The 16,267-nt window shown below is 42.1% G+C and overlaps 1 protein-coding gene across 1 annotated transcript; it reads right to left on the bottom strand.

The window, feature by feature from the left end:
• Nucleotides 1-1,158: 1,158 nt before the first annotated feature.
• Nucleotides 1,159-14,183, bottom strand: LOC134213773 (multidrug resistance-associated protein 1-like). Its single transcript, XM_062693093.1, has 7 exons — nucleotides 13,781-14,183; nucleotides 6,322-6,621; nucleotides 5,601-6,262; nucleotides 2,207-5,543; nucleotides 1,819-2,146; nucleotides 1,641-1,733; nucleotides 1,159-1,344 (listed from the first exon to the last, which is right to left on the bottom strand). Exons 1-5 carry the CDS (start codon nucleotides 13,814-13,816, stop codon nucleotides 1,955-1,957), a joined length of 4,527 nt encoding a protein of 1,508 aa, XP_062549077.1. The 5' UTR covers nucleotides 13,817-14,183; the 3' UTR covers nucleotides 1,159-1,344; nucleotides 1,641-1,733; nucleotides 1,819-1,954.
• Nucleotides 14,184-16,267: the final 2,084 nt, after the last annotated feature.

Here is a 16,267-nt window from a genome sequence, read left to right as displayed (position 1 = left end):
GCTGTCTAAAAGTAAACGCACTGTGAGACGGTTTAATTAGTAATGGACAGAAAAACGCATGCCCTTTCATACAAATAATTTTCTAAAGACATGTTTTTCGCTTACCCTTGCGTCTCAGAGCGCCCCAAAGTTTTATGATTGAAGGCTTTTCCAGTCATTGAATACCAGATAAAAGAATTCTGCTCTAGGACGATCCGATTGTGACAATATGGTCTACACTTGATCTTCCAGGGCAAAATCGAGCCTGCTACAGCCGATGGATTGAGTCAATCTCGTCCTGTATTTCAGTTAGGACAATTTTGCATATGATTATACAATACATAGTAACATGAAGCTTCGCCGGTAAACGCAAACAGTCGGGTCCCCTTTTATGGAACTACCGCTAAGATGTCTAAGGGGCCTTTTTTAGCCATGTGTAAGCTGCGCGACTGCAAAGCAAGACCATGCTGATGGTGGCTGGGTTCGATTCCCGGTGCCGGTCTAGACATTTCTTCTTTCGTTCTGTTCCTGCATTGGCCGAAGCGTGGTGCCATTGCAGGCGAGGGAAACCCCTCCGAACAAGTTCTAGGCAGGACTTTCTTCTAAACGCTGTTCAACAACGATGGCAATCCGCTGCAGCGCGGAAAAGCGCAAAAAGTAGCAGTCGCAGATGTCACAAGCGCAACCAGTATGGAAAGAAAAGTGTCCGCCAGTTTTCACCAGAGGCGACACGCTGGAACTGCGCACAAAGCTTCGCCAATTGATTCCTAAGGGGAGTAAATTTCCTTTTTATTTGCCAATGAGGCTGACGGCTTTGGCTTGACCCTAGATAGCAAGCTTATTTTAGGCAACAGGTTGATGAAACAGTGACGAAGTGCACACTATTGTATCCATTGATCAATCGTAAAACTTTGCATGAAGTAGGTGCCGCGAATGGCAATGTTCTCGAATTCGGCAGAATCTATTTGTCGCATGCCGCTCTCGTTCATTAGCCGGTAAGCGAGCATATTTTCGATTGTTTGGCCTGAGCCCAAAACTACACCTTTTTACTTATTTTGCGCAAAACGCAAAACGAATACTACTTTTGTTTAGAAAAGCAAATATTTAAATACGGCATGACAGATGGAATATCATCGTTACATGAAGTGATCAAGAAAACAGAAATTCAGGAATAATTTTATGATTTTATTTGTTTTAGAAGTAATGTCATTTTCAATTTACATACAATTGCAACTATATTTATCGTTGAAGAGTATTTCTATGTATTTCTACATGGACCGAGGTAAGGTCTCGTACTTGACTCGACTATTCGAATCAAGTACGAGACACTGAAGACGGCCTCACAGTTAAGGTCGAAATACGTATCTGCAAAGATAACAAAACGTAGTGGAATTAAATGGAAAGTACTAAACTCGAACGGTTGAAACCAAGATTAATACATTACTAGGTGCTCCAATCTGCCAAGTTTGTGGAAAAGAAGAAGGCGGGGGTGAAAAATTCATTTTCAGTGCAAAACCAGTGCAAAACGAAAACAAACCGGCTGGCTCTCCCATACTAAAATCCAAGAGGCTGAATCGTGAATTTGGCAGATTGGAACACCTAGTGGTGTATTCATCTTGGTTGAAACATCATATGATTATTCAAAACATAGAATGACTTACTCAGTTTTCTTCTTCACAGATTCATTTAATTATCCTGGATTATATAGACTTTTGGCGCTAAAAGTGTCCCTCAGTTGAACGTCGGGTTCAGATCTATGCGGATAATTGTTTCAATCATCATATATGCGTTCAGCTTTTCAGTAATCTATTAGTTTACGAAATGTGAATAAATACTCACTGAATGATATTCGATCGGAATTTGGCAGTGTTCAGCCTAATATGAACATGCTACGAAGTGAGGGTGACAAAGAAGGCCAACGGGCTTCACCAAAAACATTCGATTGTTAAGAGCTCTGGTTGCGATTACTTCGATCTCAAACAATTCCAGCGTTTTTGGCCATATCGTAGAATATGGACGACTTGTCGGCAAGAAGATTTTGTGGTGTGTCACATTCCGCTACAAGTCCCTTATCCAAAACTAACACACGGGTCGAATCCAAAATAGTATTCAGGCGATGCGCAATTGTTAGGATTGTACAGTCGGCAAACTCTGACCGGATGGTTTTCTATTGAACGGTAAAATAAAGATTAACATGGTGAATGATTTCAGAACTATTAAATATTACCTGAATAAGGTCATCCGTCTCCATGTCGACAGCCGCCGTAGCTTCATCCAATACCAACACTTTTGTCTTCCTCAAAATCGCTCTCGCCAAACAGATCAATTGCCGCTGACCGACTGACAGGTTTTCCCCACTCTCTGCTACTTCGTGTTCCAGTCCAGCTGGAAGTCCCTTCACGAATGCTTTCAGATGTGAAAGCTCCAACGCCTTCCAGACCTGATCGTCTGAATAACTCTTGAATGGATCTACGTTCATCCGCAGTGTACCCGAGAATAGAACCGGATCCTGCGGAATAATCGTTAGACGGCTTCTCAGCTGATGTAGACCCATCTTTGAGATATCGTGACCATCGATAACGATCGATCCACCTGCGGCTTCCACAATACGGAACAAACCGATCGTCAAACTTGACTTTCCTGCTCCAGTTCGCCCAACAATGCCGATCTTCTCTTTTCCTTTCACGTTGAGTGTAATTCCTCTTATCACCAAATCTAATCCTTCCCGATAGCGTATTTGGTAGTCAGAGAACTGCACATTTCCTTCTTGTGGCCAAGCCTTGTCTACGGTTCCCATTTTCCACTCGGCTTCTCGCGGTAACACAGTGTATTCTTCCAAACGTTCAACGGCTACAATGTTAGTCTCCACTTCAGCTGTCATTCGCACAAGGAAACTCAACACGGCGGATACTTGCAGGGCATAACTGATGGACAAACCGACCATAGCGGCACCGATGGAATCCCGAGACAACATGGCAAACAGCGCGGCGAAGAAAACTACAAACGCGCCGACAATCTCTAGGCGAATGGCCAACCATCGGTTCGCCAAGATGCTTGGGTAAGACATCTGCTGATTGTAATCAATACGTTTGTCCGATTCCTCTTTGAAACGGCCTTGTTGACCATACGCTCGGATCGTAGATTGTCCAGTGATGCTTTCTCCGAAGTGAGAGTATATGGGACTTCGGGCAACTGACTCCAATCGTTTCAGTTGCCGAGATGTTGCAATGTAGAATTTCTGAATGGCGTAGTAGATTATGAGGAAAACCGGTACGACTGCTAGGAAAATTGGAGTGGAAATTCCTATCACGATAAACACTCCAATGACGTCGAAGAACATCAATAGCCACATACGAATGGACTGCGGTAGAGTATTATCGGCAACGTCCACATCCTTGGAAAAGCGGTTCATTATACGACCTTGGGGGGTTGTGTCGAAGAAAGACATGGGCATGCGCATACTGCTCTCGAGTAGATTGTTGTGCATGGTGTTTGCTGCCTTTAAACAACCAAGAGCCAATACGATAGATGCACCTAGGAGTGCAAACAATTGCAGACCGCCCAAGCCTCCGTATACGCCGAGATACATATCTCTGACTGAGTTATCGGTAGCTGCATTGGGATCCTCAGACCATTCCGTGAGCCAAATGTTACCGTAAATGGCAGCACCCTGATTCACGATGCTTAGTGCTATTGACCAGAATGCCATGTTCCATCCAATTGCTTTCAAGTACTTGATGTAGACTGTGTAACTCACTGAACCTGTTGCCGATTCTTCTTTTTCTATCAATGCCACACCCTTTACGGGAGTTCCTGCAGCGTCTACAGGCTTGTTACTGTTTCGTGATTCTTGACGGCTTGTTCTTTTCCTTCGGGTGCTACCACGACTGCCACCGCTGCCTGCTGATCTCTGTGATCTGGTTGACATCGCTCGTTTAACAATGTTCGTGGAAGATTCATCTTTTAGTGCTTCTTGGATTATCTGAATTTCCTCATCTTCGTCGTCAAGCTCTTGGATATGTTGCATGAGGAAATCGGCGAAGGCGCCCTTTCGATCTAACAGCTGTTTATATGATCCACTTTCCGAAATTTCTCCTCCTTTCACCACTAAAATTTCTTCCACAAACGGCAAAAACGAGATACCATGTGTTACGAGAAGTCGTGATCGTCCCACTAACATTCCCTCTGGTCCAATAACCTTTTCGAAAATGTGTTTTCCGACGTGAGCATCTACGGCGCTCAGAGGGTCATCGAATAGATAAATTTCCGCATCGGCGTAGACGGCACGAGCTAAGGCAACTCGCTGCTTTTGTCCACCGGATAAATTGATACCCTTTTCACCGATTTCCGTGCTGTCTCCTCCAGGCAGCATAGCCAAATCTGGTTTAAGCGCACAGCATTCAAGTACACGATCATATTTTTGTGCATTATATGGTTGTCCGAATAGAATATTTTCACGGAGAGTGGCGTTCTGAATCCAGGCCTGCTGTGGAACAAACGCAATCGTTCCGTCCGTGTTGACCGCTCCTTTAATCTTCTCCATTTCACCCAACAAGGCTGAAATGAGTGAACTTTTACCTGATCCAACGCCTCCCACAACCGCCGATAGTTTTCCTTTCCTAAGAGTGAGGTTAATATTTTTCAAAGTTGGTGTGTCGTCGCCCCAAGAGAATGTTCCGTCTTTGATCGATAGCGCGTCTTCACTATGGTTGTTTGTGACATTGTTTGGGTCCAACTCTTCACTGTTCATAAACTTGTTGATTCGTTTAACGGATACCCAGGCCTGCATGACGTACGTAATCATCAAGGGAAACATAGATAAAGGAAAGCTAAGAATATTGAACAGTGCTAGTGAAACGAATGCAGTCTGTGGGTCAAGAACATTGTTTTCGTCGACTAACACATACACTGCGAACGACGCCAACGTCACAAGGAACGGTGCCGTGCTCCACACGAAGAATACAGCTGCTCCATAGTAGGCCATACCCCGTAAAACTTTGATTTCTCCTGAGCGGACGCTTACTATGTCATCCTGAAAACTGGGTTCCCAAGCATACAGTTTTAACACCTTCATGCCACTTAAGATTTCGTTCATTTTTTTCACACGCTCGTCCTTAATTTCCATCTGTTTCACTTCAAGACCATGCAACTTGTTAGCAATGACTCCTGTAATCGGAATCATGACAACCATCATACCAAGTCCAGCAAATATCGAAGGGCCAAGAATTTCGTACAACAGGTAGATGCATAAAGCGATGACAAGTGGAGCGGACCACAAATCATGCAGGTAGGAGATCAGTTCAAAGAATCTCTCGGCGTCAACTGACATAAGGTTTACAATTTCTCCAACGGTGGTGTCTTTCTTAGCAAAGCTAGATATGCGGAGAGCTTTCCGGTAGATGGCACTTATCAACCCGGTTCTAATACGGAATCCGACGAGAAACGTTTTCTGGAAATATTGCCCGTTAAACAGTGCAATCAACAACGAAGTTAGAAATAGACCAAATGTGATGGTCATTCCTATCCAGAATGGTCCGTCCATGGCGATGTTGGCCATCAATTCCCTGTAGAAATATGAAGATGAATCTTACTCTAGTAACATTGCATCTAAAACTACTTACTGCATAAGATACGGAGAAGCAAACTGCAAACCGGAGATACCCAGCTGAAGCAATCCAGCGAACCAGAACGGGCCACCGTATGCCTTGACCATGGCCGGAAGAATCGATCCATTAGTGGCAGCATGCGATTTGTACACCGGATTCACTTTCCCTGCTTTTTTGTCCGCAGCCATTTGTTTCTGGCGACCATTTTCGATGCTCTCGTACCAATATTTGTCGAACGGAGGAACCAATTCTCGGGACGTGTCTTGCGGATTGAGATCGTAAATGTCGCTGTCTGTTAGCGGTTTTCGGAACCCAGTCCACGTAAACTGATCGAAATACAAATACAACAACTTAATGAAAAAGCTGGACCTCAGCTCAGGATTAGGATTTTTCATTTTGGGATACTCGGAGTAACGTGGTGCCTTATCAGGCAAAATTTCCATCAGCACTATCAAGCATATAAACGAATACTGCAACGTATAACTGACGAACTGGTATTCGGCAAAGACGACTGTATCGCTGGATCCTATCGGATTTTCCCGTTGCTCATGCTTCATGGCTTCCGTTCGCATCTGGATGATTCCGAGGAAGGCCTTCAGGAACCAGAAGATGAAAATCGTTCCCGAACTACGAATGCCATATTTCCGGAAGAAGTAGTACAGGATGATTACGGTTATCTGACGGGTAGAGGAAATTATAAGAAGCTTATTGAAAACTGGGTTAGATTTTTACTTACATAGGCTACAGCGTTGAACACTGCCACCAAGATCTGAACATCGAAAACATCCTCTTGGTTCTGATAGTTGACCACCATGCCAAGGTCGATCCACGAGAGGACCATCAGTAGAAAGGTGATGACGATCTTGGAAACGTTCAACCAATTCCAGGGAATATCTCGATACCGGCTGGTTGCGATTTTGTACACATCGTAGAATGAGAACACGAACAGAAAAAAGCAGGGCACCCATTGAAGGATGACACGCTGGAAGCAGAAGGTCAGGTCCGGATCTTCCGGTCGCCATGTGAGACTGGCGTCCTGGTGGGGAAAGCATAAAAATGAATTATTCGGTTGTTTGTTATATAGGTCGGATGATGAGAAACGAATGTTGTTTCATTGGGGTAGTATCTTCATTAAAAATTTTGGCTTGTCCCGTTTCTTATGCAAATGAGTCAGATTCGGCATAATTTTGGGTATTTCAGAATTAGCATGGAAGAGAAAGAGTTCACTGTTAAAAGGTTGATGTCTTTGCCAATTACGATAATGATTCCGGGTAATGAAGTCTGTCATCTTTGTATGGATTTTTTTTTGTTTTTAACACAATTATTATAAACAGCTGCTTTTCCCTACTTCGGCAGAGGAAAACATATGCATAATATTTATTATGGTTTTCTACAGCACTATGAGGATCCAACTACGAATTTGAGAGTTTTTTCAAGTTGTACCTCGTCTCGATGAAATCTAATAACAGATTACATTATCACATGTATTCTTGTCCAATGTACTACTCTGCTGATGAAGACATCGAGTCGTACACATGTATCTGTCACAGATAAAACTTTGAAAGCTAGATTTATATGGACATGTACTTCAAACGCCATCTACACAAACACAAAGGACTGTTGAAGCACGTGCAGTCGCAGTTAACCAAACACAAATCGGCAGATGGCTATCATCCATCAATTGGCTTTTTTGTAATCTCGGTATCTGAAAAAAAAATATTATGTTGCACGTTGATAAGCAATAAAATGAGTATGAGTGCTTGTATATAGTATCTGTTGCAGAGTATTAAATGCAGATATAAACAGATAAGTACACTTAAACTACTTTTTAATTCACTTGGTGGGGGCGGGGTCTATCGACATTTTAGATGTGGTATATGCTCCCCGTCGTGGTTCATAAGTCAATATTCCTTGCGATTCATGAGTCAAATCGGACATTAGAGTGATACAAATTTTGGATCTTTTGAACAGAACACCCCCCCCCCCGTCACCCCAATGATGCTCAAACGATTGCATTTGCCATTTCAATAATCCTCCATTTTTTTAGTTAATTTGGATGTAATTTGAGTGAGCACAGTTTGAAGTTATTAAAACAGTAATTTTTATGCAAAACCGTTCCCCAACGCTTCTCATCAAGGTCTACGATTGGATGCTCACAAATTTTTTTTTTATGGAACTACTGAATCGTGGATATTTTAATTTAACACGTAAAAGAATAACATCAATATCAATAATGTGATTTTTTTTTGTTTTCTTCATAACTTTGCTTCCAAACGACAAATCGCTTCGCAGCAACAACTGCCAATCAGCTTAAGCAGTATTGTAGTCAATGTGTTGATTACATTGAAATAGTTCATGGGCCACCTCACGGAACGGTCTTTCACATAAGGGTCTATTGTCACAATAATTTTCATACAAACTTTAAATGACGTGTGCACAATCAATTTACATCCAAATTTGTACATAAATTAGGAGGCTTATTAAAATGGCAAATGCAATCGTTTAAGCATCGGGGGGAGGGGGGGTCAAACAAGTCAAAATTTGAATCACTCTCTTGGACATGCCTTCAACATGTTTTCCAATCCAGGTCATTCAAGAATTCCCTGGAGTAAAAGCCTCTAGGTCTCAGTGATCATTTGAACCAGGTTCAATTTGTATTGAACCGCACATTAGTGAATAAATTGCTGTAGCAATCTTCCGATGACAGCCTATGCTCGGACCGGCACTAATGCTATGATTCAGCTACCGATGCCAAACAATTATGCTTTGTTCTATGAAGACAATTCGTCTAATTTACACGGATGTAAATGAAGTGCTGCTGCTTCCACGACCGCCACCACCACCGACCGAAAAAATTTCATCCGCACCACCACCGCTGAGACAGCCGTTGTCACTGGGACCGCTTCTAGACGCCCTGGTCCGCTCGCCGTGACATCCAGAATGAAAATGACGCGCGCACGCGAAACACGGGGCTTTTTATACACAGGGGAAAACGAAACAGTGGATCAAAAGGCCCGTACCTTACTGCAATCTGATGTCCGTGTTGGGGATTTATGAACGGAATTGAATTTTTCACCCGGTTTGGAAAGAAACAACATTTTCAATAGTTTAACGTTGATAATCAATAGTATCAATAGAATTGGCAAATTGCTGAAGAGTTTCTGAATCGATTGATAAGCAAATGTCGAAAATCCATCGAAAGATAAAGACGCTATTAGCGTTCGAAATCTATCCTAATTTCGTGACGGTCTCGAATTTGGAAATTTCGGTTTTACACCCTGTATCTGAGTCTTCCCCTTAGACGTAGTTTACGTCAAAAAGTCAACGTTTCACTGATGAAATATTTCAATCGACACAGATCCTTAAACAAGAGGTCAAAAACTATGATTTATCGGCCTTACATCCAAGGTGCATACACTTTGCATAAAAGGTTTAAAAGCACCTTTTATGCAAAGTGAATACATTGCGTGCTGTATGTTTGTTGCCAGGTGAATTCTGCTGATCGTTTGGTTATTCTAGGGTGTACAACATAATTATATAGTTTCAGATCTACGAATACCAACTGGGAGGTTCTTAGTAGCTTAGCCGATAAAGCACCTGTCGAGCGTACTGACGATATGAACATCATTTTTACCGAAGGAAAAGATTGCCTCCACTACATTTTTGTCTTTTTCGTGCAACATTTTTGAGGAAATTCAAAGGGGATTTTTTGAGGAAATTCAAGGAGCCTTTTAAAAATCTTTTGCAAAAAAATAGAGCAGTTCGGAAAATCTTTTAGATGCACTTTTGTCTATCAAGCAAGGGGGATTTCCGAGATAAAAAATAGTGAGTTTTTTTTCTTTACAGAATTCCTTACCAACGTCCATGAGGAAAATGCTTGAATAAAAATATTGAAGGAGCATTGAGATCACTACGGAATTTACAAAGAGAATTTCAAAAATATATGTTGATGCGTTTCTGAGGAAACCTCATAACTCCAGGACATGCTTTTTGAATTTTCATTTTGAATTTGTTCAGTTTGTATTCTAATACTGAGTACCTAATAAAGACGTTTTCTAATTATAGTCTACTAAGTACTTGTCAAGTCCAGTCCGATTTGCTCCCACTTGCGCCAACAATTTATGGGCCTTTGTGACCGGTATCAGAACTGGTGGAAGAAAGGAAGCAATCCGTCAAGATGGGGGACAGGCTGGTCTCATTTCCGAAGCTGAATGGCTCCAATTACGACAATTGGAGCTTCCTGATGAAGCTGTTGCTAACCAAGGAAGGTAACTGGACTGCTGTAGCAGACCCGGAACCGGAACCGGTCACGGCTGCGTTTAAGACCAAGGATGAGCAAGCGCTGGCGTCAATCAGATTGGCCGTGGAGGACAATCAACTAATCCACATAAGGAAGGCCAAATCAGCGGCGGAGGCGTGGGAAGCTCTGGAAAAGTTCCACGTGAAGAAGACCTTGACGACGAAAGTTTCGATGATGAGGAAGATCTGCAGCCTACGCCTGGAGAAGCACGGTGATATGGAAGCGCACGTGTCGAAGCTGGCGGAATTCTTCAAGAAGCTGAATAATTTGCAGCCGGAGTAAGTACACGGTGGTCTATTTGATGCATCTGAAATCCGAAGCACTCGAGAAAGTCAAGGAGTACGTCGAAATGGCCAAGACGCAGTTCGGAAAGAAACCCAAGATTTTGCGGTCCGATCGTGGTGGTGAGTACACCGGCAAGAAGTTTCAAGCGTTCCTCAAGCAAAACGGCATTGTTGGTCAACTGACGGCACCATATTCCCCACACCAAAATGGGGTGGCCGAACGGAAGAATCGGTACCTTGTCGAAATGGCCAGGTGCATGCTCATCGACGGAAACCTGAACAACCGTTTCTGGGGAGAAGCGGTAATGACGGCCAACTACATGCAGAACAGACTTACCGTCGCGGTCCATCAGCGGCACACCATATGAACGGTGGCACGGGAAGAAGCCCAATCTCGGACACATCCAGCGGTTTGACGTGGACGCGTACTGTCTTGTGCCAAATGCGAAGCGCGGGAAGCTGATTCAGAAGGCCATCAAGCAAAGATTCGTCGGATACAGCGAGGAGTCAAAGGCGTACCGCCTGGTCGACGAAGCAACGGGGAAGGTAACTATAAGTCGAGATGTTAAATTTTTGAATTCTTGTGGGGCCGGTCCGGAAGGCCGGGTGGAAGAAAGTCTGGTTGTTCCATCGATCACTTTTCAACGGGTGAAGACAACGGATGAACAAATCGAATCCGATGACGACGAGGTCTAGGATGTCCCAGATGAACTGGATGAGTCAAGCGATGATGAAGTTGAGCCGCAATTCGGCGGCGCGCGTGCGGTGGTGTACGTGCCTTGTATGGAAGAGAATACACCCCGAAGATCGATGAGACCCAACCTTGGTGTAATGCCAAAGCGGTATGCGTGCAATGCACAAACTTCGGTTCAGAAGGAGCCGGAAACATTGAAGCAAGCGTTGTCCAGCCCGAACAGCACCGAGTGGCGCAAAGTGATGAAGGAAGAACTGGCGTCAATGCAAGCGAACAATGCCTGGGATTTGGTCGACCTGCCGGTCGGAAGCCGCGCCATCGGATGCAAATGGGTGTTCACTCTGAAGCGGGACGAAAATGGTAATGTAGCTCGTTACAAAGCCAGGTTGGTGGCGCAAGGGTTCAACCAACTACACGGGACGGACTATGGAGAAGTTTTTGCACCCGTTGTGCGACACGCCACTTTTCGCACTTTGATGTCTGTAGCTGCCAAGAAGAAGATGTGTGTCAAGCAATTCGACGTCAAGTCGGCGTTCCTGAACGGCAACCTTGAGGAGGAGATCTTCATTAAGCAGCCTCCAGGGTTTATCGTCAGCGGCAAAAGGTTTATCGGGTTTATCGTCAGCGGAAAGCAAGGTATGTCGTTTGAAGAAATCCTTGTATGGGCTTAAGCAAGCGGCTCGTGCCTGGAATCAGCGTTCCCTAGTAACATTTTGGTTTTATGTTGGTATTATAACACTCTTGAAGAGTAAATTATGGTCTTCAAGAGCGTTATAAAACTTAAAATGTTACTTGGGTTTTCATGATGTTCTGGTAGCGGATGAATTCGAGTGTTGCGAGGCAGATCCCAGCCTGTATAGGAAGCGAGTGGGTAGCAAGTGGTGCTACGAGTGAGGATCTCATCGTGGCGAGTGAAGATGAGCGCATCATTGGTGCGTTGAAGCTAGTGCTGCAGAAGAATTTCCAGATCACCAGTCTCGGCGACGTCAAGTTGTACTTGGGAATCGAAGTTAATCGGGACCGAAACGGAGATTTCTTCATCAGCCAGCGGAGGTATATCGAGGACGTTGTCCGTTCCGTCCGCCTACAGGACGCAAAAGTGTCCACCGTGCCAATCAATCCTGGATATCGCATGATAGAAGAGGACGGCAATCTGCTCCCAAATAATTTGGAGTACCAGAAGGTAGTTGTCAGGTTTGTATATCGCAGTCAACAGCAAACCTGACATCGCAGCGGCAATCTCGATCCTGAGTCGTAAGGTGAGTGACGTGACTGGGACGGGCTGAAGCGAACAGTACGCTACTTGAAGGGGACGACGGACTTGAAGCTTCGTTTGAGCAGCAGCGGTGAATCGTCCGGTCTGATCGTCAACATGTTACTTATCAGATGGTTTTAATAAATTTCATAAAAAAAATCCTGAAACTGGGAATAAAGTGAGCCTGAAAAAAACATTCGCACTTTTTGGTTACATTGATAGATAGTAGAACGTGATTCAGTGTTCGTTTCTTGAGGCGAAAGGACGCTGATTGCGCCCAAAGCCCATTTTCCACGGAAAAGGTAGCCAAATCGTTTGGCTACGACAATGGTGTAGTCGTTGTTCCCCTACAAGGTAAGAAATTTTTTGAGGTGATTGAAGTAAGAAGCGAAATAAGGTAAAAAGAATGATAAGCCTGTGTACCTATAAACAAAATGGCAAAAAATAATAATAAGCCGAAGTATGTCAGTAGTAAAAAAAGGTAAGCCGCAGACATCAAACAGAATATCAAAAAAGCAATGGTAAGCAATGGAATATAACTGGCATAAGAAAATGGTAAGCCTTTATAAAAAATAATGGTAAGCCATGAAGCACATTTTATGCAGAAAACTACATTGAGAAATGCATATTTGAAACACCGCGGATTTAATTTTGAAGTTTGTCCACAATCTGAAAGTTGAAAAGTGGAATCTAACTGGACGTATAAAAAGTTAAGGGCTATTGATCTAAGGATCGTGAGGTCGGCCCCCCAGAGATGTAAGATTTGGCGAGTAGCCATTTCCTATAATGTTGTTTATATCAGAAGTTCCCAAACTTTTTGGATAATTTTCTTTTTCGCTCGACTGTAGTATTGAGCTTATTTGGGAAATATTTGGCTTCGCAGTCTTGGAGGGAATCGAAAACTATGTTTTTAATCTTTTCCCGACGTTTCGGTCCACTTAGGGCCTTTTTCAATGGGTCGATTTGGTAGAGTTTCTTCGTCAAATATGCTTCTGTGTAACGTGCAATGTCATGTGAATCAAATGGTTCAAATTTGGTCCGAATGAATTCTGCATTGGACAATTTGGACGATTTCTTGCTATCCGTAACGTGCGAGTGAGTATTGTGTGAATACAAAACCATTTAAGGACAAGCTTCCTAGAATTCAAAACTATGGTCCCTTCAATATCGAGATGTGGAGAGGCGACTGTATTGTCATTCCTTATATGCGTGCGCCGCGATTCTGCTGTTGGTCGCTGCAGGCAATGTTCCATTTACGCTTTATTCTGCACATATTTTCAAAGAAATACTCAACTTTTGGGGGAAATTAAAAAAAATCGTTACCATTCTATGTGATTCCATGGAAAATTATTTTAAGAGCTGCTTAAAACACAGCTATATTTACTTCGTAAGAAAATTATGGAAAACTATACAACTTGACGCATGCACAATTTTTCAGACTACCAAATCCTACGATCCTTGATGTTGAAAAATTGGATGGTTTTGTGCATTTTTGATTATTTTAAAACATAAAAGACCTTTGAAAAATGTGTCAAATTTGACATGCCGGAACACGTTAAGTCATTTTTGATTTTCGTATAGTCACTACTGCTCATTACCATCGGATTTTTTATAATCACTACCATGAATTTATTTGTTCCTAATTCCTAAAGATCTACTTACCCAAAAGGGACCACCACAAAATTCTTCGAACGTCATCGAGCTCCAGCTACTGAAGGCGAATTAGATAATTTTCTTCGAATTTCACAACTAAAATTAATCACAGCACTGTTTGTTCTTCTTTTATTTATTGCTGTCGGCACCATTCAGGTTCAGTCAGGTTACAGTTTTTGAAGCACAATGCGTCTCCACGTGTTCTCTCATCGGTACCGAAAGGCACAGTCCATTTGCCACTTCTATCGCACTTTTGACGCAGAATCACGATTCGCGCGCTTCTGCTATCGCACCCGATAAATCTCTTTTCGGTAATTCAAAATCACTTCAGGTTGCTTCCGGTTTACGAATGCGTCGATGTCGATGCTTCACTTCGTTCTGCTCAAGTAGATTTTTTTTACTATATGGTTCGTTTGGGTGTTTTCGATTAACTGAGTTGCTCCCGTTGTTCACCCGTGGGTTATAAGTCTAGCATTTAGGTGGGAAGTAGAAGGTGAGGTGCTGATGCGTTGGTTACATTTTTGTTCGATAAATTTGTTCCGAAAGGCTATGCTTTCTTCCTTAATGCATATTTTGAAGAAGCTTTCGAATAATAAGATACACAAAGCAAACTATTTAACTATAAGTGGAAAATTGTCAAAGTCGACTCTTTTTTCGACATCGTACAAGGTGCCAGTGATTCGAAGCAGTCTCAGCTTTCATGTAATCAATCCTAATAGATTTTTATGCAATTTGTCTAATTCGACAAATTTCTCCTCCGAATTGTGTGTGTGTGCGTCATCCTCTATTCCTCACCCATCTGGGGGCGTTGATCAAGTAGTACTACGAATAATTTGATCAGATCGCATGCTCCGTTATTATGCCCTTTTTGTTACGAAGACTAGTACTACAAAAAGGATTCACGTCTGAAGCACGAAATGTTTCTTCAGAAAGTGTAGGGGATGGGATGTACTAGTTGTTCATAACAGGTACAGCAAAACTTCACAAGGACGCCCTTATTCGTACTATCTACTAAGGAAGTAGAAGGTCGAGAAGAGCCACCGTTGCTAACTAAAGCGTGAACCGGATACCTGGGACTCCCACAATATCCGCGGCAATAGCAGCAAACGGTGCCCTGTACGTATTTAGTGGTTATTTTTATGAACATTTAAATTGATAAAACGATGAAGGTTAGAAATATAAAGAGCTAAAAAGTGTACATCAATTTAGATCGTCTACTATAAATTCAAATTCAATTAGTTATGTATATAATAGTAAGTTTTCTAAATACATTTTATTTGCCTTAAAAATAGAACTACAATAAATATAGTCAGATCTGCAAGAGTCTGCAAGAGAACATCCATTCATGAAAATATGAGGAAAAAAAGTAATACAGGGTGCATAGCAAATATAACTACCTTTTAAAATTGAAAAATATAATATTCACCTTGAGTATAATAAGTGGTTCAGAGATTATATCAAGCTATAGAATATAAGAGTGAAAGTTACTTGCAAATGCTATTTAATTAAGACAAAAGAATAGATTGATTGGCAAGAAAACTAAATTGTAAGAGATCTTTTTGAACAAATTTGTTATCCGACCTCCAGACGGTTAGTGAGAGCGATGATCCAATCTAACTCTAGACCTATTGACGTTAATTGATACTGCCAGTATTGATAGAACGAATAACAAATAATTTGTCAAGAGAGATAATTATCACCATAAACAAATGTTCTACAAAAGGTTTTAAAGAGACATGAAAACAACACATAGTTTATTTAACTGAAATATTATAAGAGTACAAGGGTAGATCTCACCGAGTCTTCTGAGAAGCTTCAGAACTTTTCACCATTCAGCACAGAAGTTTTCAGGATCAAGTCGAATAATCCTAGAATGGCCACACATAGTCCGAAATGGAATTCATTTTGTATTTGTATCAACACTGAACAACAGATTAAAAAGCCAAGCAACTTCGTTTTTCTTCCAAACATACACATATTCATTGACGGAAACCAGTAGATAACAAATAAATCATTCAATTTAAATTTGCCAACAATTTTTTTTCACCTTCTATTCTGCTTTTTATTACACCCATTATAATCTTCTAGGAATTTTCCTTGCTCCCGAACAACAGCCTAATCTCGATGAACCAGGATTCCGGCTAGTTATAAAAACCCCCAAGATTCTATTTTCTTCAAACCAGCATAAAAACCACTGAAAGCTCTTCGTCACACTATCGCTAAAATCACAAAATCTAAATAGATTTATCACAGCAACGACACAACCGGCCGAATCATGTTATATAGCTGACGATTTTCAAGCGCGGGATTTTGACACGAGATTTTTTTTTCACATCCGTTCACGGTGATTGCTACGATCGTTTTTTTCAACAAATTTCTCCTCCGAATTGTGAATAAAATGATGCATTCAAATACTAAGATTTTCAGCCACTTACGACACTACTAGGTGTATAATATACAGGCTTTTTGATGATATCGTGCGTTCTTATGCTTTAT

Source organism: Armigeres subalbatus, chromosome 2 (assembly GCF_024139115.2).
Source record: "Armigeres subalbatus isolate Guangzhou_Male chromosome 2, GZ_Asu_2, whole genome shotgun sequence".
Lineage (NCBI taxonomy): Eukaryota > Metazoa > Arthropoda > Insecta > Diptera > Culicidae > Armigeres > Armigeres subalbatus.
The sequence above is the reverse complement of the archived record's forward strand: the minus strand, read 5'-3'. Positions and strand labels throughout refer to the sequence as shown.

Excerpts from the sequence above, each read along its gene's own strand:
- LOC134213773 (XM_062693093.1), bottom strand. The coding sequence starts at position 13,816 with ATGACGTTCGAAGAATTTTGTGGTGGTCCCTTTTGG. Across the intron at positions 6,622-13,780 it reads TTTGTGGTGGTCCCTTTTGG|GACGCCAGTCTCACATGGCG; the intron begins GTAAGTAGATCT and ends TTTCCCCACCAG. Across the intron at positions 2,147-2,206 it reads AGACGGATGACCTTATTCAG|AAAACCATCCGGTCAGAGTT; the intron begins GTAATATTTAAT and ends ACCGTTCAATAG.